Consider the following 21,515-nt stretch of genomic DNA (forward strand, 5'->3'; position numbering starts at 1 on the left):
GGGGTCCCGCGCGCCCCGCTGTCAGGCCCGTTAGGCAGGCACGCGGGCAGGGGCGCTGGGGTGCGGGCGCCCCATGCTGAAGTCATTATGGCAAGTCGCAGGCTTCCCCCGCGGTGGAAATTTGGAAAAAGCCTCCCCTGGCAGGCCCGGGAGAGGAATTTCCCGTCCCACTAAATTGCTACCAGATGGCCGGCCGGCCCGCCCGCAGCCAGCGCGCTCGGCCGCCGAAGCCCCGGAGTCCGGGGTCTAGGGCGCGACGGGCGAGGGGCCAGCGCTGTCCGGACGGGTCCTGGGGCCAGTCGGGCCGCCTGCGGCGCGGACGCCCGTTAACTCCCGCTCGGCCACACCTCCCCTCCTCGCGCCAGTCGGGGTACCCCCGCGTCGCCAGCGCCATACGGGACCACGTGTCCTGGCCGCCTTGCACAGAGGGAGGAGTGTTAGGGTGGGGAAGCCGTCTGGGGTTCAGAAGTCGTAAATCCACGGCACGACACCCCGATGCGGTTTAAAATAAACCCTCAGGTCAAAGCGTGTCTGCACACGGATTTACTGGGGCGTGGAGGGGAGACGACGGCCTCTCTGGGACCCGAGCCACCTGAGGCACGTGTTGGGGGACCTCTCCCCCGCACCCACTGTCCGCAGGCTCTTCAGCTGCGTCCACGCGCCTGGTACCGGCAGGGAAGCATCTGCCCAGGGTCGGGGCGGAATCCAGCCATGGTGCCTCCCTGCCGCCCCTCTTCCGAGAGGGGTGGGCACGGAGGAAGGGTACCCCTGGAGGATGTGGGACTGGGGGACCCGGTGGGGTCAGGCGCTCGGTCAGAGCCGGGGGTGGGGGGGTGGGGGCCTTTCTCTGGGCGGCGCCGGCCACGCCCTCCTCTTCCCTCCTCCGAGGTCCCGGTGTCCCCATCCCCCGGGGGGCCAGGACTTCAGGAACGTTTCCGGCACCCACTTCAGAAGCGGGCGGGCTGGCACCGGCGCCCGCAGGCGGCGCTCCGCGGGGGCCTGCGCTGTGTGCTGTCGGGGCGCTGCACACTCGGGACCAGGCGAGCGGGGCCGAGCGGGCGGGCACGTCTGGAGAGAGCCCCCCACCCGCTGTCACGGCGGGACCCACGCGGCCGGATTGGACGGGCTGCGCCGGGCATGGGGGGCGGAGGTGGGGGCACTGCTTTTACGTCCCTTTCTGTCTCCCTCCCCTCGGGCGGGCGGCGGCCCCTTTCTCCCTCGCGCTCGCTCTCAAAGCGCCCCTTATTCCCCGCCCCCCCACTCCTGGTGACGGAATCCCGCTCTGTTTCCCTCTGTTTAATGCCGTTGCCCGGACCACGATGGCCGCGCTCCAGGCGCGCGCAGTTCCGGGGGCGGCGCGTCCAGCTAGCCGAGGGCCGGCTGAGTCCCTCCTCAGGCCACCGCGGTCCAGCCTCGGCCCCTCCTAGGCCTCCCTCCTCGGCCTCTTCCTCCTCCAAGGAGTCCTGGGTTTGTTTATAGCCGCTACTAGGAGAGACGCTCTGGGTTTTATTTTAAGAATTGGCGATGACTAACGAAGTTAAAAGGAGCTTAGGACAGAAAACAAGACTATTTTTAGATTACTGTTGTTTCTGTGGATTATTGGGGCAAATACACCACAGAAGCGGAGACTCTGAAGCCCCTCGGGTGCCAGAGCCTTCCTCCAGGCACCTTTTCCCAGAGAAGGCTGACTGCCACCTTCCAACGCTTGTTTACACCCGACTGTCATGGTGACGCGTCCGTGGGGGCCTGGGCGGGCATCCCCACCGGAGACCCACTGGGCATTCAGCCACGTCTGCCTGGTCTTCAGATTGCAGCCCTGAGGACTGAGGCCAGTGCCTGCCCCCCACCCCGTTCCCTGCAAGCCTGAAGGCAGGCTCTCCACAGGTCAGGGCTTTCCAATTGTGCAGTTCAGTCCCAGATGGCACTTCTTGCTAGCTGGTGAAAGTTGTACAAACATCTGCGCCTTAAATGAACACTTCATCCCACTGGGAACCACAGCAAGAAGCCCAGTGGCACAGTGATTACAGCACCTCTCCACAATTCCAGGGATTCCTACCCCCAGGGGTTGAGTGGAAGAAAGGTGCAGGCAGTCTGCTTCCGAGAGGGGAGAAGCACCGTCCCAAGAGGGCTCTGTGCTGTACTCGTTCCTGTTGGAGCACAATCTGTGGCAAGTTTCGTGTTTCCAATGGGTCAAATCCACCAGTCGCTGCCCAGGGATGGGCCGTCCACTCCCACTGTGATTTACACCCTAGGAAGCCGATGCTGTTGCTACCTGCAAGGTAAGCCAGGGACCAGCTCCTGGTGCTGTGCGCGGGCTGTGTATGTGCAGGACTGACGGCCAGGGTGCCCTACTCTGAGCCAATTCTAAGCACCAGCCTGGCTGCCATTGGTTCAGCGCCACGCGGTGCCCCACAGGCCTCTCCAGGCCTTTCGGGAGCATGTGGTCTGACTCTTCCCCATGGCGCTGCACTAAGTTCCACCTGTCAACATCTCCAGTGGCAGCCCCAAGCTTCCTGCCAAGCTGCCACCACTAGCTTGCCAGTCCTGGTGCAGTCTTCGTTCATGACACTCCTCATCACCAGCTGGAAGGAGCAGACCTGAGACCAGGAAACCCTTGAGATAGCAACATGCCTCTGTGGAGAAGGCTAGGTGAAGTGCTTGGAGGTGGCACCACTGTGAATAACTTACCCCTGTGCTGTAAAATAGGTGTCCTGGACGGCATCTCTACTTCCTCAGTGTCCTGGAGGCCTGGGAATGTCTGTCCAGCGTCTGAACACACCTGACTTGTGGTGTCTCGGTGTACCCCGTGCCTTGCAAAGCCTCTTGCCTGCTGTCCCCACCCCTCCCAAACCCCAGCCTGCAGCCTCCTCTCCAGTCATCTCTGCTCCACCTCCCTTACCCAGGCCCTCACTCTAGACCTCCAGGCAAGTTGATCAGCAAGAGACCATGTTTACCTCCAGACCAGACCATCACTCCCTCTGCCCCTCCTACATCCCTGCCACCCTGCACTCAGGCACTGACCCCTTCAGGCACAACCCGGCGACCCCACGCCATACAGACCTAGTGCTGACTCTCAGGCAGGTGCCTGGTTGAAGAGGACTTTGGCTTTCAGTCCCACCTTAAAGCCAATGTCATGCTTGTGCCACTGCATGTCCTCAACCACTGCCTCTCGGCATCTCTGCATCTCATCGTCCAGTGCATCCCATCACCCACTGCTCATTGCCACTGCTTTCACCACCACTGCCTCTCGCCACCACTGTCGTCATTGTTGTTAGCCATCGAGTCACCTGTGACCCACAGCAACCCTATGTACAGCAGCTCTGAAGCCTGCTCTGAAGTCAATCTCACTGACTCTGACACACCAACCCCCATTGCCCCAGTCACTGACTGTATCAATCCATCTCATCTGGGGTCTCCCTCTCTTGCACTGTTCCTCCACCCTTCCAAGTATGGTGTCCTTCTCCAAGGACCTGTCTCTCGTGGCCATGTGCCCAAAGGATGTGAGAAAGAGCTTCAAAATCCTAGCCTCTAAGGGGAAACTTGGTTTCACCCTCTCCAAGACACACCTATTTGTCTTCTTGGTGGTCCATGGTATGTTGAAGACTCTTCTCCAGCACCACAACTCAAAAGGCATCAATTCTTCCTCTGTCATCCTTAGTCACTGTCCAGCTCTCTGATGCATAGCAAATAATTGTGAAGATCATGGCCTGGATTAGGCACACCTTAGTCTCTAGACTGACATCGTTGCTTTTCAGCACTCTGGAGAGGTCCCTGACAGTAGATTTTCCCAATGCAATTTGTCTTTTGATTTCCTGACTTCTGGTGTTAAGAGTATTGATTGTAGGGCCGAGCAAGCTGTAATTGTTGACACTTCAATCTCTTCTCCATCTATCATGGTACTACAACCTGTAAATACACTTCCCATACTATCACTACGCTTTATGCAATATTAGTGTCAAGGGTCCACGTCTGCTGACTCCTGCATGCCCAGCACATCTTGAGGGAGCCCAAGGTAGACCTCAGTTCTGGTCCCAGACAAGTCCTTATGTTTCTTAGTCCCTCTGTGCCTGGCCTGACAAGACACCCCCCAGGCAGAAGAGCTCTCAGCTGGGAGCAGACACTTTTGAGACCCAGGTAGCTGCACTCCAGTCCTGTCTGTAATCAGGAGGGTGGTACACAAGGTACTGAACGGATGCAGCCTTGAATGGAAGGCGGTCTGGACGCCTAGTCTATAGGGGTTGTGCTGCTCACCAAAAGGCTGCCTGTCTCCAGCATTTCCAATCTGCCAGCAGCCACAAAGGACAAATCTGCAGCCTTGAAAACTTGGAGGGTCACTGTGAGTCTCAATCAATTTGACAGAAGCAAGTTTGTTCAAGTTTGTTTTTAATGTAAGGGGGAAAGGAGTGAGTTGTGAGACACTCCCTGGTTACATCCACTGACAAGACATCCAGTATGCAGAAGAGGGGCTGAACACCTGGATGTAGCCAAACCTGAAGCCTGTTTAGAGACCTTCACTTTGTCAGGCAACCACACCTCTCCCTTTCCCCCCTTAATCTAGTTCGGTTGGGGATTCTGTTGATTTCAACCAAAAGGATCTTACATGCCTCAGGGACCAATGTTAAAAGACAAACTCTGTTGAACTTCCTCCAGGGAAATAGAATGGGGTCTGCTTTGGAGAGATTAAAAAAAAAATCTTTGCACACCACATAGGAAGGCAAGAGCAACTTTGAAACTGACCAGCTGTGCCCCACAACTGCAGAGGCTGGGCCTTGCTAACTGAGAGGAGACTCAGCATCTTGACCTTGCTCTCTGCTGGAAAACACAGCAAGCTGAGCCCACGTGCACAAGGAGTTAGAGACTGAACAAACTCTACGCAGCCTGGATGGGTCTAATTGCCCTTTCCCCACATACCACCTCCTCACTAATGCTTGCTGGTGCTGGTGCAGCTGTTTGCAAAGCTCTGACTTACACTCCCTCTATTCCACCAAATAAAAGCAGTGGCAGGAACACGGTACGTGGTGTCTGAGACCTTGCTGTGGTCCCTGGAGGCCCTGAAGGGCCATGTCCTTAATTTATGTGCCACCATCTCTTCCTAACACACTTTCTTGATTTTCTCTTATGCTCATGAGACCCGTGTGTCTGTCGTTACTTGCTGTCAAAAAACTGTAACCAAGACCCTGTCTTCTTTCACCCTGTGAGAGAACAAGGAGACCCCTCTCATGTCCTGGGAGCTGAGCACCTTCACAAACCCTGGTCCTGTGATCCCTTGTTCTAGAAGACAGACAAGCACACACAAGGACCCTCCTGAACACTTGTCCATCACGAAGGTGCAAGCTGGGCCTCTCATGGTGTCTGGTCATGGGCCAGCCAAGGGGCAGCCATAGTTACTAGCACCAACTAAAAATGTCAAATGGTCTGTGCCTGGGATTTTCATAACTATTAGTTTAAGGTGCAGTAAATAACCATATATACATGGTCTACATATATAGAGAGAGACTTGTAGTCAGCAAAAGAGGGAAAGAGCCTTGATGGGATGGGTTGACACAGTGACTAACAATGAACTCAAGTGTATCAGAAATGATGAGGATGGTACCAGAACAAGATTCAGATCTGTTGTTTACAAGGTCACCATAAGTGTCAACCCAATGGAACATAAAAGCAGCAGCAGCCCGTGTTTCATGACTCCCACCAAATGGTTGGGTGGTGATATGAAAACAAGGTGGTCCACCGAGGGAATTGGACAGCTTGCTAATTATACAAATAGTGCATGGAACGTTTTCAGGGGTGGGGCCATGAAATAAGGGTTATGGAACACTAATGAAAGGATTGGTCATCTGCTAGGCTTCCTGGGGGTGAGCCCAGGCGCTGAGGAGTCACACTACTGTCAAGGATCGTCAAGACTGGAAGGGCATGGGGTCCCTGCACTGACTCTTTCCTACACAGATTTGTAACAGCAGCAACAGCATGAGATGGCAAGAAGCAGTCATGGAGAAATGAGGACAGCGGAACTCAGAGGCAGGAGCAAGATGGCCTTCCGGGCTTCTCAGCACATGGACCTTTTGGGAAAGCTGTGCCTTGAGGTCAAATAACTTCGTCACTCTTGTCCATCTACAGAAGGGACTGAGGCTGAACGAAGCTGTGCTGGTCTAGGAATAGCAGCATCCTGATTTGGTCCTGATCCTGAACTGCAGCTTGTCCCTTACCTAATAAGCTCCGTATGTGTGAAATTGCTCTGAGTTCTGTGTGGTTGTTGCAATGCATGATTGAACTCAGTGGAGCAGCAGAGCACTGCAGGAGGGATGACTTCTGTCAGACTTTGAAATTCTATGTCACCAGAACTCCTACAAACACAATAACAGGAAAGTAAGATTCCAAAGAGAAGGAGCGTCAGTCACAGAGGGAAAGCCACCTGAATGATATCTGTGCTGGTGGTAGGTCAGTGGTAGGTGTTGCAGAGATAGCCAACACAGGAAATAAGACATATTTGAACAAGGAAAAAACCAAACCAAACCCCCGAAGCTCCAAGGAACAAAACAAAGACATCAAGCAGGGAATGTCAGAACTGAGGGGGCATCAGGCTCTGCCTGACCTGTGGCCTGGTCTCCGTACTGGGCTGTGCCTGAGGCCTTGTGAGCAGGGACAGCGGTGGGGCCCCACACAGGGTGACCGAGAGGAGCACCCACAGTGATGGGTGGAGGACTTCTGTGCACGTGCAAGTCGCCCACAGTTTGTGCATCCCTCACTCCTAGGCAGTGTTGTCAGGGACCCTCTCCTGCTCGTGAACTTGGCAGAGATCCTCTTAACACTGTGCTCAGGAGGCATCAGGGTGATTCTCTGCTTGGCATTTCCTCTCATGGGATCCCCAACTGCAAAGGATGGATATGCCCATCAGAGACACTGAGTTAGAATTAAGGACTTGAAAAATAACAAGACTATAAAATGTAACTTAAATGTTATAGTTAGATGCCATTGAGCCAACTCCAGCTTGCATGACGTCACGGATGACAGGAGGAAACGCTGCCCAGGCTGTGCTCAGACCCATTGCTGCAGGCACTGTGCAGATCCATCTCACTGCTGACCTTAGTAGTCCAAGCACGGTATATTTCTCGAGGGTCGAGCTTCCGGTGGTATCCTCGAATATGTGAGATGAAGTCTCGTGACCACTGCTTCATCGAACGTTGAATAAAGAACATTGGCTGCAGGTCCTCCAGGACTGTGGTTTAGTTTGGACTATTCAGTCTTCTTTGCCACGCGCCACAATTCAAAGGTATCAACTTCTCCTTGATGTACAAACATCATTGTTCAGCTTCACATGCAACTTGGATAGTCTTTGTAGATATTCTTTTTTAATGGTATTTGGCTAATAGAGGAAAAGTGATTTTCAAGGAAAGGCTCTAAGGTATAGTCTGTTCAGATAAAATGAGAGAGAACAGATAGAAGGCACAGGTTAGCAGAGCTCAGCTCACCCTTCCCCGTAGCTGCCTCCTGAAACCTCTTTCTCCTGGACCCAGGTGTGCAGTCACAGTTCTGCCCTGAACCATTTGCAGTCAACAAATCTGTGGACACTTAACTCCACTTTGAGGACATGAGGAAGGTAAGCAAGCTCTGAGCTGGAGCCTGGGTTCCCACATAACGTGTCTGCTGTCCCTCCTCCCCTGTCATGGCTAAGCTGGACTCTATTTCTCAGTCTCTGGCTCCCCCTGCCGGCTCCTCCTGAACTTGCATTGATGCCTGTCCAGCAATGGCTGGCTCTGGGATCCCTAAGATGGGACCTGGTAGGTTGGCACCCCTAGTCTCACCTAACTTGAAATGGGACAGACGACCTGAAGAAAGCCCTCCACGTACCCATGCCCTTAGGAGCACTTCAGCCTTTGCATATCAATACTCCTGAGTCCTTGTCTGGTTCTGGCCTGGTCCCATGACAGGGAAGCGGGATCACTGAGCCAACTCTCTTCCCTCATGGGCACCAGATTGTCCGTGGGGTGTGCAGGAGTGCTCTTCAGAACAGGGAGACTGCAAGAGAGGGGTCTGGAAGATTAGACCAGCAGAGATAGAATGTGTCCACTCAGGGGAGTGGGCTCTGGAAGATGGGAGGACCAACAAGGGTCCTATGTCAGGGAAGGGACAGGCCAAGCACACCCACCCCAGACTACATGGCATGTATAGGAAACATGGCCTATAGGTCCTTCATAGATGGTCACCTCTGAAGGCCACTGTGGCCCTGAGAACATCCCCCATATACTGTCTTACTGTCCACAGTAGCCCTGGGAACATCACCCGTATACAGTCCTCTGTGGCCCTGAGACCATCTCCCGTACACAGTGCACCACGGCCCTGGGAACGTATCCTGTGCACAGCCCTCTGTGGCCCTGGGAATGTCTCCCGTACACGATCCTCTTGCGGCCCTGGGAGCGTCTCCCATGAACAGTTACCTGTATCCTTGAGAACATCTCTAGTGTATGGTGCACTGTGTCCGTGAGAGCACCTCCCATGGACAGTCTACTGGGATTCTGAGAATAACTCTTGTGTACAGCCCACCATGACTGTCATGAACAGTGCACTGTGGCCCCACGAACCTCCTCCACAGACAATCCACTGTGACTCTCAGAACATCTCCATGGATGGTCCACTGTGACACTGAGTACATCTCCCACAAGCAGTCCAGTCTGACTCTGAGACTATGCTCCATGGACAGTCCATTGTGACCCAGAGAAGATCTCTGATGGACAGTCCCCTGTGAGCCTGAGAGCATCTCCCATTGTCCAGTGTCCCTAAGAATATCCCCTGTGGAGAGTACATGGTAACCCTAAGAATATGTTTCATGGACTGTCCAGAGTGTCTCTAAGAAAAACCCTTCTGGATGGTTGACTGTGATCTGGGAACATCTCCCGTGGACAGTCCTTCTTGACTGCTGTCTGCTCCTGTCTTTTTTCTGTCACGGGGAAACTCCTTACAGATATCAAGCTCTCACAAGCCCAGAACGAATGAATGGTGTCTGGGCAAGAGTTGCACGGGCCTTAGTCGTGGGAAGCCTGGGGTTGAGAGGTTCTGGGTGTGGTCTTTCCTGGTAGAGGAGAAGTGTCCCTCTGGAGTTTGTGTAATGCCCTGAATCTGGACTCTAGGGCCACCCAAATTGAGGACTGTTTTCCCTGAGACCTGTCTACACTCAGGTAGGAGGGGACCCCTCTCTACACTCAGGTGTGTGAGGACCCCTCTCTGTGCCTGTGTGGGAAGGGACCTCCCTCTACACTCATGTAGGTAGGGACCCCTCTCTGTGCTCCTGTGGGCGGGGACCCCCTTCTACACTCAGGTGTGTGAGGACCCCTCTCTGTGTTCGTGTGGGTGGGGATCTCTCTCTACACTCAGGTGTGCAAACACTTCTGTCTATAGTATGGTGGTTGAGGACCCCTTTCTACCTGGGATGGGTGGATAGCCCTCTATCTACCCTCCATGGTGTGAGGATCCCTCTCTACATGTGAGCGGAGACCCCTCTTGGTCCACATGTGGGTGGGTGAAGGACCTTCATGTGCACTATGTAAGCATCCCTCGTTACGAATGGGTGGAAGGGTGATTACCTAGGGTGGTACTTGCTATGGGTCTTCAGACTGTGCAGTGGAGAAGTGAGTGACTCCCAGGGCACCTGCTACTGATGTACAAGGGATGAATGGGACCCCTATGCCCCTGACTGTGGCTCACACGGGGCAGGGACAAGGATGCAGGGGTCCCCAATAGCTGTTTCAAGCCTGGGTTCTGACAGTGCACAGGCAGTCTGTGTGATCCCTGGGGCCTCCCACACCCACATATAGAGAGGGGTCCTCCCCCACCCGCATATAGAAGGGGTCCTCTCCCACTCACATATATAGATAGGGGTCTTTGCCCACCCACATATATAGAGAGGGATCCTTCCCCATCCACTTACAGAGAAGGGTCCTCACCCACACCTCAGCACACTCTGCTCTAAGAGGCCACACACCTGGTGAGCTCCCTCTTAGTCCAAAGCAACGGCGCAATTAGACTGACCAGGAAGCTGGAGCATTCACAGGGCATAGTGGTCACCTGGCAGTTGGAGGAAGTTCCATGTGGGAAGGACATGGCACCGGAGGTGGTGATGAGACCTCAGAGGGAAGCTCTGACAGGGCAAGCTTTATGCTTCCAACTGGCCCCTGTGCCCTGGTAAGCAGACAGGCAGGAGGGAATGGAGAGGGCAGAGTGGCTGTGCAGTTGATGACCACAAGTGCCCTTGCCACTGCCTGTTTGCTTGGCCTTTCATGGGGTCTAAGAGTCTGGAGGACAAGGACCCCACTGGCTGATCTGTGGGTACGACGGAGTGTCCACCTGGAGGTGGCTGCTGCTGTGGCCCTGGCAGACACAGCGTCTCAGGTGAGTACACTCATTGCCCCTGTGGAGTGACAGCCCTTTTCCGGGTCACACCAACCTGAGCAAACAGCAACAATGTGCGAGAGAGGTGAGTGGCTCAAGGGACGAGCACCCAAGGCTGAACACATGGGTGTTTGCATCCGGTGTGACTCTTGCGGCGAGAGGAGGCATGAGCTATGTGTGCCTCGTGTCAATGCAAAGCAGGTGGGCAGCAGGGGCTTGCTCAGGAAGGGGCTTGCTACGTGGAGCTTTGGCAAGAACACACAGGAGCTTGAAGTCTAGGCATGAACCCCATGCTGTGCACAAGCCCTGGCTACAGACCCACAGAGGACAGTGGTCGCCAGGATCCTGGGGTGAACACACTCAGGAGTGAGAAGGTATGGTCAGCACCACCCCAGGGTTGACCACATATAGAGAACCACACCAGAAAGCACTGTGCGGCAGACACCTGGCCTCTAGACATCCTGTCCATCTCCATCAGAGGAAGAGCCGTGGACACAGATATTGGACGCACAGCTTTAGATTTTATTGAAGCAGGGATTGCATCCTAGGTTACAAAAGCAAACAGAGAAGGGGCAGACCAAGAAACTGCAGACTAGAAATTCTTAGAACACCAGCTAAGAGAAAGTCTTTACAGGAAGAGTGAAGCAATTAAAGCCATTTCAATAGAAACTCAAGCTGGTCCAATATGTAAATTAAATTCTGAAAAAAAAAAACCCATAAAAAATAACAATACTGGGGTCATCCTTTGTGATGCAGTCCATCCTGGGGTGGGGCCACACGGGGCCTGTGGAGGGGTCTCAGTCTGTGTCCTCACGTGCCCTGCATGTCCCTCTCAAGACAGCGTGAAAGATGCTGGAAGAAGTCCTGTCGCTGCAGGTGCTCAGGAGGTGAGCTTGGAGTAGCTGGGAGGTGACAGCTTTCGCTTAAGGTACTTTAGGATGTAGAGGGGCAGGCAGCTGACCACCGTGATGGCTGACACTTTCCACAGGAAGGTCAAGGTTGTGATGAAGGCCACATCTGTAGGGAGGGATACAGTCTGTAGCCTTGGAGCACACAGCACCCCGCCAGTACCAACAGGGTTAGAGTGCTGTGCAGGAGGGCATGGGGTCTGGTGCCCACCTGCTCATGTCCACCAGAGCCGGCGGATTCCCTCACACGGTTTAACTGCCCTCACCTGTCCTGTACGGAGGCGCTCGACTGGAGAACGTGCAGTAGGGCCTGGAAGACCCTGCACCTGACAGCTGGTGATGTCAAACACCTGGTGTATTTACCCCTCATTCATTTAGATGAACATCAATTTTTCAGGCCGACTGGACGTTCTGGGTGCAGACGGCAGCTTAGCTTGCAGCTCAGTGCGCCTGTGCACATGGTTGTACCTGACCGCACCCACCTGCCAGGACACACACTGTCCAAGTGTACAGGCCCTGGGAGTGGTCACACTGTGCGCAGGGAGCCACCGTGGGAACCTCCTGGGTCGTTCCCACTCGTGCTGTGCTGGGACACGCACAGTCCCGTAGAGTGGTCCCCGAGCAGTGACACAGCCCCTCCCCACGCCCTCGGCTGGGGAAGCGGCAGACGCTCTGAAGCTAGCATTTTAGGACGCAGTGGGGTAAGAGCAGACAGCCCAGCTGACGACACAAGGTGTGAGTGAGGAGCAAGGAACAGAGAGGGTTTCCTCGCTGTAACAGAGCCTCATCAACTCTCCGCCGACTTCCTCAGTCTCCACTCTTGAAAGAAATGAGAACGTCACTACCTAAGAAAGCTCCCAAGGACACTCTGCCTAGACCTGTTCCAAACGGAAGGGGCAAAGAAAACACGACTGGTTAGGGAGCAGCTGACACAGAGGCGGCTACGGGCTACAGGAGATTCGAACCTCTGACAGCTCTGATGGAGGCAGATGGGCTGTCCCCTTTTGTGAGATTTACAACCTCCTGACGCCCACTGGAGGGCCAGTCAGGAGTCAGTTCAGACTAGATGACAGTGTGAGCATTTTCCTTGTCATTTAGAGGCGCGTCACCACACCCTCCTCTGGACTAGATCTGAACAGCCTGAGTCAGCAAGTCTCCTCAGAAACACACCCAAGAGGCTAGAAGGCAGTGGCAGGATGAACAAGCACAGGTGTACACACGGCAGCCAAAGGGGGAAGTGACCAAGTCCTGCCGCAAACAATGGACAAGCTCACAATGGCCCCAGCCAGCCAGGAGAGATGAGGCCATGGTGCCCGCAAAGCAGGGATGAGCCGGCAACAGGCTGTGCGAGGCGAGCCTCGGGGTGACAAATGCCATGTAAACCCACTCCTGTGCCAGTAACACAGAGGGCCGAGCTTGCTGGAGGCCAAGAGGGGCGGGAGGAAGAGCGGGGACCATGCAGGAATGGCCACGCTGCTTGTGGAATGGATCGCTGTCACACAGCTGGGGTGCAGACATGGTTGTGTGCATTTTTACAACAAAACCCTAATTCAGGGTGAGACACAGGGCACAGAAGCCCTTGGGTTCCTGAGGGCTGTGAGCGGGGGCACTGTGCCCAGCTGGCCTGCTGCCGTGTGAGCTGGCTTTGGTCAAGGGCTGTGAGGGGCTGTCATGTTCCACCAAAGACAGCCAGGCAAACCCTGAGGGGGGCTGATTGCGACAGTGAGGACTGTGGCCAACAGTCACAAAGGACAAGCGTGTGCAAACGCCCATGAACCCTTGCTCAGGAAAGGTGCTCCCCCACTCACCAAAGTACTCGTTGAGGAAGGCGAGGGAGGCCAGGTAACAGCCGAGGCTGAGGAACTCGGCCACCACCATCAGCCAGTGCCATGTGCGGATGGTCAGTGCCACCATCAGCAGCTCCGTCAGGATCAGCGCTGTGAAGGAGATGGCCACCACATGCACGAACTCCGACTCGAAGAGAAGTAGTGCCCCGTACATGAGGATGCCACCTGCGGAGCGCGGGTACGGAGGCTGTTGCTGGGCACTGCGCACTGAGGACACAGCCTGCTCTCGGCGGGGAGCTCGCCATGGACTCTGGGTGTGAGTGAGGGGGACTGTGGGAGGCTGGCATGCCCTGAGGGTGTCCTGTGGGCACTTCCAGGGTGGAGCCAGCTCCTTGGAGCAGGGGGCACACCTGATGCACCTGTCACACTTCCAACATCATGTGTGGATCTACACCTACATGCAATCAGACCCCAACAATACTCACACGACACCACCAGACAAGGTATCTGCATGGTCTCATGTCATGGACTCCCACCATCACTCCAGAGAGCCACGGGGCAGGTGACACCTGGTGTCACGTGCCTAGTGTGCTTCGGACCAGCACTCTTCCACACTGGTGACGAGGAAGGAGCAGGGCCAGGCCTGCCACGCAACCTGCGAGAGGTCTGTGCCTCATCTGTGGCTGTCTACCGTGTCCAAACTGGAGAACGGGCCGGTGGGGAAGACAACACGCCCAGCAGAAGATGAAGGGATTCACTGGTCTCTTACCTTGGTAAATGCTGATCAGAACCCAGGTGAGGAAGGTCTTGAATGACAAGGATCTCCCCTAGGACAGCAGAGGACCGCGGGGTTAGCAGAGCGGAGTCGCCTCAGCAGCGGGCACCTACCTAAGTCTCTAGTCTCCATACTGGCTCCCACACTCGCCTGACTGCTGACCTGTCGCCCGTCCGGAGGGCGTGGCCACTGTCAGCACACAGCAGCCAGATGACATGGGACAAGGGGATGCGCCTGTGTCCACCAGCACCGGGACGGCTGCTATGCTGACTTCTCACAATGAGTCTCCATGAACCTCCTGACCAACACCCTTGGGGCCGCAATGCTCACCCACGGCTGTCAAGCTGGCCTGCCTTCTGGGGCTCGCGTGCACTCACCTTAGTGAGGTCCTTGTAGAGCTCTGGGTACAGCAGGGCGGTCTCTGGCTTCACGTCCTGGTCCAGCACTAGTGAGAAGACTGGAAACATTGTGTATATGGTTGCGTACCTGGACATGAAAGGAGAAATAAGGCCCAGCCATGCAAACAGGTTAGCTCCCGTGGCAGAGTGCTTTACACGCTGGGCTAATGGAGTGGTGGCTGGTTCAATACCACCAGACACTCTACAGATGAGCATCGCCCTCCTGGAAAGACTCATGCCAGTAGCTGACGTGTGGTGGCCATGTCAGAATTCATGTGAGGATGTGTTTCCACTTGTTTTTTTTTAAATGGAAATAAGATACAGCATGCAAATACAGTATAAACATATCAAATATGGTGCAGCTAAGGGGTGGTGACGTGCGGTTCACTCACCGTAAGCAGTGATCCTATGAACAATGGCTCTGACCTTTGCTCTATTCTGAGCCAAGCTCATCCTCTCTAATGGAGAGGTATGCAAATGTGGCTAGAATTTAAGGTCAGACTCATAAACCACTCCAAGAACCTAAAAATTATAAAGTTGCCAGCCAATAAGACTAGTACTAAGCCCTAACGTTTACCTCACAGCACAACACACTCTATGTGATAAATGCTTTTATTGCTGTTGTGTGTCATTGACCAGGACCAACCCACAGCTGACCCTCCAATCACATGAGAGGAGACTGCCCATCTTCTCCTGGGGAGCAGCCGGTGGACTCAAACTGAGTGCCTTCAGGACTGCAGTGCAGCTTCATACTACTGGCCACCAGCGCTCCCTAGAAATATTTATAGTTAAGTAACCTTTTTTAAAATAAGCTTTTCATCAGGAAGTAATTACAGATGTTGTGATGTTCTAAGAATGAATGCAGATCCCTTAGTGGTGGTATCTTGGGCAACCCACTATACCGACAAGAAACTGACACAGGTGCGTGCCTGAAAGTAGACCTACAGGCAGCCCTCCTGGTACCTGGTTATGCCAACCCCTGAAGCCCTGCAGCCATGGATGTGGTCTCCATCTCACCACCTGTGTCCCTGTGGACCGGCAGGGGTAGGAAGTCACCACCGGGGCCTCAGTGCTGCTCTGCCCCTCACAGTGGCGCCAAACCCGTTACGAGTATTGACCGTGGGCTTGTACTGCTGCACAGTGGTCTTCCACGTGCAAACCTGAGCTATTTCACTGGTTAGCTGGAGAAACACCACTGAGAGGGGGCTCTACTTTGGGATACAGCAAAACCCCTGACAATTCACTGCATGGTCTTCTGTTTGAACAAATGCTGAGGAGCAGTACCGTTGGGTTGTATGCTGTGCAGCTGGAGCACTAAAAGCTGCCAAATGGTTTTCTTGAGCCGCTGACCTGCTTACTGTCTCACCAGCAATGCGTGCGTGGCCCGGATTCGACCATCCTCTCAAAGCTGGGGACCGTTACAGACCTACGATGGAGTGGTCTGACAGGGGCTGTAAGCGCTGACCAGGCTGTGACATCCTCCCTGTGGTAAGGAAGTTGGCACTGCGTGGCATCTCTGTCTGCACTGCCCCTTGATGAAGTAGGTTCACTTCTGTCCATTTCCTGCTCGACTGTCTGTACTCTGGAGGTTTCGTTTTCTCTGTAATTTGCGACAGACAACTGCCACTTGTTCTGTCTCTACCTAATATTTTCAGACCCTCCACAGGATTTTTCACTGAGCAAACACTTTAAATGAGCAAGCAGAACCACGGCTTGAATTCTCAGGAGCTTACTTCTGTCTGGTCTAAGACTTGCCTGACCCTAATACTTGAGGATCTTCTCTTGGACTTTTTTCCTTCATGGCTTCAGTGTATACTCTATTTAAAATAATGTTATCAACCAGGGTTCTCCAGAGGAGGTGAACTGATAATTTACTCATCAAGTTGTTTTATCACTTCTTGGGAGTCGGGGCAGATTTCTCAAGATCACAGAGGAGGATTCCACACCTTGCAGCTGCCTGGAGTGCTCTGCCCTCTACTGCTGGCATGCCTTTCAGGTGGCCTGGATCTTGAGGTTCCCGACATAGGCTCATCCACTACTGATAATTTGCTCATCTGAGAGTAATTTACCTGAGTGACCCCTGGCTGTTGTTTACATGGAGTTTCTCTTCCTGTCCTTTTACTCAGCTAGTCTCGGTGTCAAGTGGGTCTCTAATACCTAGTGTACCGCTATTTACTTTCGTCTACTTGGCTAATCTCTGTTTTAACTGGTGTTTTGTTTTTGGTTTTTTTGGGGTAACTTCTATTCAGTGTGACTGATGTGATGTTGTGTTAGGATGCCAGCGCTCTGGATTGTTGCCTTGTGTCTGCACTCTGATTTTCCTTTCTCATCCTGCACCCCCCTCCCCCCCCCCCCCCCTTCTGGTCATTACTGGAAGGAGAAAGTCGTGCATGCTGTGCTTAAAATACAAACTGTTCTTCAAATATGACTAAGTAAGTTTCTATACTTACTTGGTGGAGGAAATACCCTGATCCGAACGGTGGTTTTCCCCAGTGAGGCTCATCCATGGCACTCCACATATGCTGACCCCTGCAAGGTCCTCCAATGTGGGAAACTCAACTGTATAATGTGTGCTAGTGAGAGATTGTGTGTGGGGGAGGGTAAGTTTCTGTCTTTTCCAAATTCTTAAAAATTGTACATTAGCTCTTATAAACCATATTGTGGCCATATAAAGATTTTTACAATTGAAAAAAAATTGTTCTTCAATCCAATTTTTTTAAAAAATATTTTTTCCAATTAACGTTCATATAAGTCTTTGTACAAATGTGTTTTCACTGTTGCAGGTAAACTCTGGGGAGTAGGACTGCCCTGTCACGTGTGTTTAATTTAGAAAAGAGGAGTGAGCTGGTTTCTGGGCGTGTGCCATGTGGTTTATGGAGCGTTGTAGCTGGTCCACGTTGTGGCCATTGCCATGAGAGTGGCATCTCACTGTGACTTAAGTTATTCTTTTCCTGAGGACAAACAAGGTGAATATATCTTCATGTGCCTACTGGTCTTCTCAAATCTTCCTTGGAGATGAAAGTCCTGATGTCTGCCTGTTTATAGAGCATTAGGCTGGCTGTCCCCACTGGGCGAGAAGTCATTCTATCTTCATTGTACTTTCTCCTGGTCTGCTTGTCCTTTGTTTCACATAGACCTCACAGGAACAAACATTTACACTATGAAGTCCATTTTGTCAGGGTTTTACTTTGGACTGTTGATAATTCTGGCAGTTCCGTGGCCTGAGTTCTAGTGCTGCCACCCCATATCCTGAGGCTCTGGGTTCCGATGCCCACTGTCCTGAGGCTCCGGGTCCCGATGCCCACTGTCCTGAGGCTCCGGGTTCCAATGCCCACTGTCCTGAGGCTCTTGGACCTGGAGCCTCAGCACAGTGGGCATCACCTGGTTTCAGAAAGGCCAGCCTAGGCTAATGGATATGATGTCCACAGGACACACCCAGCAGTACTGGCCTGGCCTGCTTCATCTGTGTGGATGGCATGCCCATGTGTCCATGACTGCTGAGTTCACAGATCCCTGGGCATTTCCCAGGCCTGCTGACTGCTGCTGTCCCAGAAGCTGTCCACTCAGATTCGTGGTTGTAAAGACATCATGTTTTCCCCATGCTGATTCCTCCCGCCTCTTCTGGGTGAGAACAAGACTGATTTTGTGAATTATTTTTGTTTTTGTAGTAACACCTAATATTTATCGGCTAACAGCCAGGGACTGGTGAAATCACAGTGCTCGCTGGTCCAGCTCAGGGAAGGCGAGTATGCATTGGTGCTACACACACTGTACAGTCAGTTGTAGCTTACTGTCCATTTCCCAAGGGGCCACCCCAAGAGCTGAGACCCAAGATGCAAACCCTGCAGAGGCCTGGTCCTGAGCCACAGTTAGGACTGCCTGCCGCGGGCTAGGGCCTCAGTTATGTGCAGCCTCCTGCTCCTGCCTGCGGTTACCCAGCAATGTGTGCTGGAGGCTCAAAGGCAGCACCACAGCCTCTGGTCTCCACCACCCACACTTCAAGTTCAGGGCACAACACACAGGGTACAACGCCAGGACTGTGGAAGCCTCATGCACTAATGCCACCGTGAGGTCCTTTAAACGCACTGGGCTTTCAGAGAGAGCAGGCTGTGCCATCAACTCGCAGACAAGCGACCCACGCAGGAGCCATTGCCACGTGGCCCAGATGGCCCTTTAAAAGACCTAAATGCTTGATTTTAAAAATAGGGAAGAAAGTGAAAATAGTGTGCTGCTTTTTGAAATCTGAGAACCAACAGCACAGATCCCAAGTGCAGGTGGCACGACTGTGCAGGTGGCACAATTGCAGGTGGCATGACTGCAGGTGGCACGACTGTGCAGGTGGCACGACTGCTGTGGCACAACTGCATAAGTGGCACAACTGAAGGTGGCACAACTGTGCAGGTGGCACGACTGTGCAGGTGGCATGACTGTGCAGGTGGGATGACTGCGCAGGTGGGATGATTGTGCAGGTGGCACAACCGTGGGAAGCTGGCACCAGCTGAAAGGAATTGGCATCCTAACCACAGAACTGCTCAGACAACAGAAGCGTCCAAAGAGGAGTGTGGCTTCTGAAGTACGACAGAGGACGCTTATCAGCTGAGGATGCTGGGACCAGTTGTGGGGCTTCATATATGTGACCAGGCCATGGCTGGGCAGGGCTGACTTGCTCACAAAACACAGGGGAACAACTATACCCATAGAAGTCACAAAGGTAAGGGGCATGTGACCCGGTGTCCTGATAGCACACAAGACCTACTGCTCCAAGACCACACAAGGCTGAGAAGGTCACCACCAGGAGAGCTTGACCCCTGCAGCCATCTGTCAGTCTGGTGTGCTGTGGTGGTGGAGCCGGGCCACAGGCGTTTATATCCAGCAGGGTTACCCAAGCTGACTGGGTTTCAAGAGTTTCCAGACTGAGACAGACAGGGGAAGGGCTGGTGCGGTCCTTTCCGAACTAGCCAGTGGACCTGTGGAGCACAACTGCGTGTGTGAGCGTGACTCACCCGACCATCAGGAAGCCCTGGTACAAAGGGACCGAAGCGAAATAGAAGACTGAGGAGAACACGGCCTGCAACAGAGCAGCCAGTCAGCAGAAGCAGTGCGCTCTCCCAGGCCCGCCTGCTGGCCACACTGCAGCGCAGGAGGCATCCTCCCACGTGGGCATACACTCAGGTGACATGAGCCCCCTTCCAGTGATCAGTCAGGTGACACCCTCCTCCCTCCCTCCACATGGTCACGCAGTCAGACTGGGCACCCCCCCTTCTGTGTTGGGGTCCCCCCCCCCCCGTACCTGCATAGTAGAGATGATCAGGCCCCTGTGCATGACGAACTGGCCCAGGGCTGCCGAGCGCTTGTAGCTGTTGCGGCCATGCACCATGAGCAGCCGGCCGATGTGCTTGAACTGCGTGATGGAGAAGTCTGCTGCCAGCGAGGCCTGCTTCCCCTCCTGGGGGCAGAGAGAGCACGCCATGTCGCCCCGCCTGACCGCAAGGTGGACAGACCTCCCTCAATGGTCATTCCTCAGTGTCTAACAGCAGGGCTGACCCATGACACATGTGTGGAGGGGACAACTGATCTGAATCAGAGACAGCTGTGCCTACAAATCATACAAGCTGAGAAAGACCAGATGCCTTGGGGCTGATGCGAGCTGGGCCGCAGGACAACTCTGGACCTCAGCCACCTCACAGGCAAAACCCAGCTGGCTGCAGCTCCCAAGTGGCAAAGAGTCCTGCAGGACAGGTCAGGAAGGGACGGCAGATGGGCTGGTCTTGAATGACTGTACAGTGCTACACGCCAGGGTGGCGCAGTCCTCTTGAAGGAAGTGAGTCTCCAGGCCTCTGCCTCTCCCCACCCCCTATCCCCTCTCCTCCCATCTCCCACCTCCCTCCTTTCATCATCCTCTCCCCTCCTCCATCGCTCTTTCCTTCACATTTCTGCCATTCTCTCCCCACTGTGCCTCCTTCCACTGCCCCCTCCCTACCCTTCTCCCCCTCCCATCTCCACCTCTCTCCCCTCATCTCCATCGCCCTCTGCATCCATCTCCCCATCTCCATTCCCTACCCATCCCATCTCCATCCCCTCCCTCTCCCATCTCCATCCCCTCCCTCTCCCATCTCCATTCCCCTCCCATCTCCATCCCCCCTCCCATCTCCATCCCCCCTCCCATCTCCATCCTCCTCCCATCTCCATCCCCCTCTCCCATCTCCATCCCCCTCTCCCATCTCCATCCCCTCCCTCTCCCATCTCTCTCTCATCTTCATCCTCTCCCCCTCCAGGTCCTCCCCTCCATCTCCATTCCCTTCTCCCCTCTATCTCGCTCTCCTCTCCATCTCCCTTGTGACTAAGCCTGGTATGGCAGAAAACCCCAGAATCCTGAACTCTTTCTAGAGAGACCCCTGCTTCACAAGATGATGAGTGAGGAGGAGGAGGTATACGGAGGATCAGAGAGTCAGGGTTAGGGAGTCTAGGGTGGGAAGCCCTAGCAGGGTTGTGGGTCCCAGAGGAATGTATTGCTTTGCATGGAACACCCCTAGGCGAGCTGTGAGAGGTTCACATCATGCAGAAGGCAGACTGTACCTTTCCCTCGATCCCGATCCCACAGTCCGCGGCTTGGATCATGCTGACGTCATTTCCTCCATCACCTGAAGACAAGCAGGGACAGAAAGAAGCTGCTTGTAAGGTGGCCTTTGTCATAGGACTGATTCCATGCTGAGAAGCCACCCACTGGCCTTTCCTGCAACCCTAACCCTAAACCTATGGCCCTTCTTCTGAAGCCCCTTGGGTGGACCAGGGCCTCCTACCCTTGGTCAGCATGAACACCTGCACACCAGGCTGCCCTTCTAGCCAAAAGCTGGACATGGCTCTGGACACAGAGGACACAGGCATGTGTTACAGATTAAATATCACTTTGCCTGTAAATTTCAGAATTATCACTTAAAACACTGTTAAGCATAGGAAACGCTTTGGAGGTGACAGCTCAAGTTCACCTGCAAGTGCAGGCAGCTGTTTCTGCTGCCCAGTCGGCTACCCTGTTCCTGCCCCCAGGTGCCCATGCCCTGTGCTGACCAACCCTTCACACACACACACACACGTGCCTGTGTGCTGACCCCCACCTGAGCCCGGCCCAGGTGCTGACCACTCCCTTCACTTTCACCTGTGCCCACCTGGGTGCTGACCACTCCCATCACCTCCACCTGTGCACGCCCAGGTGCTGACCACTCCCCTCACCCCCACCTGTGCCCACCTGGGTGCTGACCACTCCCCTCAC

At 54.2% G+C, this 21,515-nt stretch overlaps 1 protein-coding gene across 1 annotated transcript in view; it reads right to left on the reverse strand.

Annotated features, from left to right (window-relative positions):
* Window positions 1-11,260: 11,260 nt before the first annotated feature.
* Window positions 11,261-21,515, reverse strand: part of ATP9B (ATPase, class II, type 9B) — a 194,110-nt gene continuing 183,855 nt past the window's right edge. Inside the window, exons 23-30 of the mRNA XM_006897229.1 lie at window positions 20,825-20,889; window positions 19,539-19,694; window positions 19,252-19,316; window positions 14,228-14,336; window positions 13,845-13,902; window positions 13,097-13,300; window positions 12,134-12,166; window positions 11,261-11,397 (exon numbers count right to left, since the gene is read on the reverse strand). Of these exons, the coding sequence (XP_006897291.1) occupies window positions 11,261-11,397; window positions 12,134-12,166; window positions 13,097-13,300; window positions 13,845-13,902; window positions 14,228-14,336; window positions 19,252-19,316; window positions 19,539-19,694; window positions 20,825-20,889 (827 nt within the window). The remainder of the gene's footprint in view (window positions 11,398-12,133; window positions 12,167-13,096; window positions 13,301-13,844; window positions 13,903-14,227; window positions 14,337-19,251; window positions 19,317-19,538; window positions 19,695-20,824; window positions 20,890-21,515) is intronic.

This window comes from Elephantulus edwardii, unplaced genomic scaffold, assembly GCF_000299155.1.
Source record: "Elephantulus edwardii isolate Elephantulus edwardi_28Jun2011 unplaced genomic scaffold, EleEdw1.0 scaffold00207, whole genome shotgun sequence".
Classification (NCBI taxonomy): domain Eukaryota; kingdom Metazoa; phylum Chordata; class Mammalia; order Macroscelidea; family Macroscelididae; genus Elephantulus; species Elephantulus edwardii.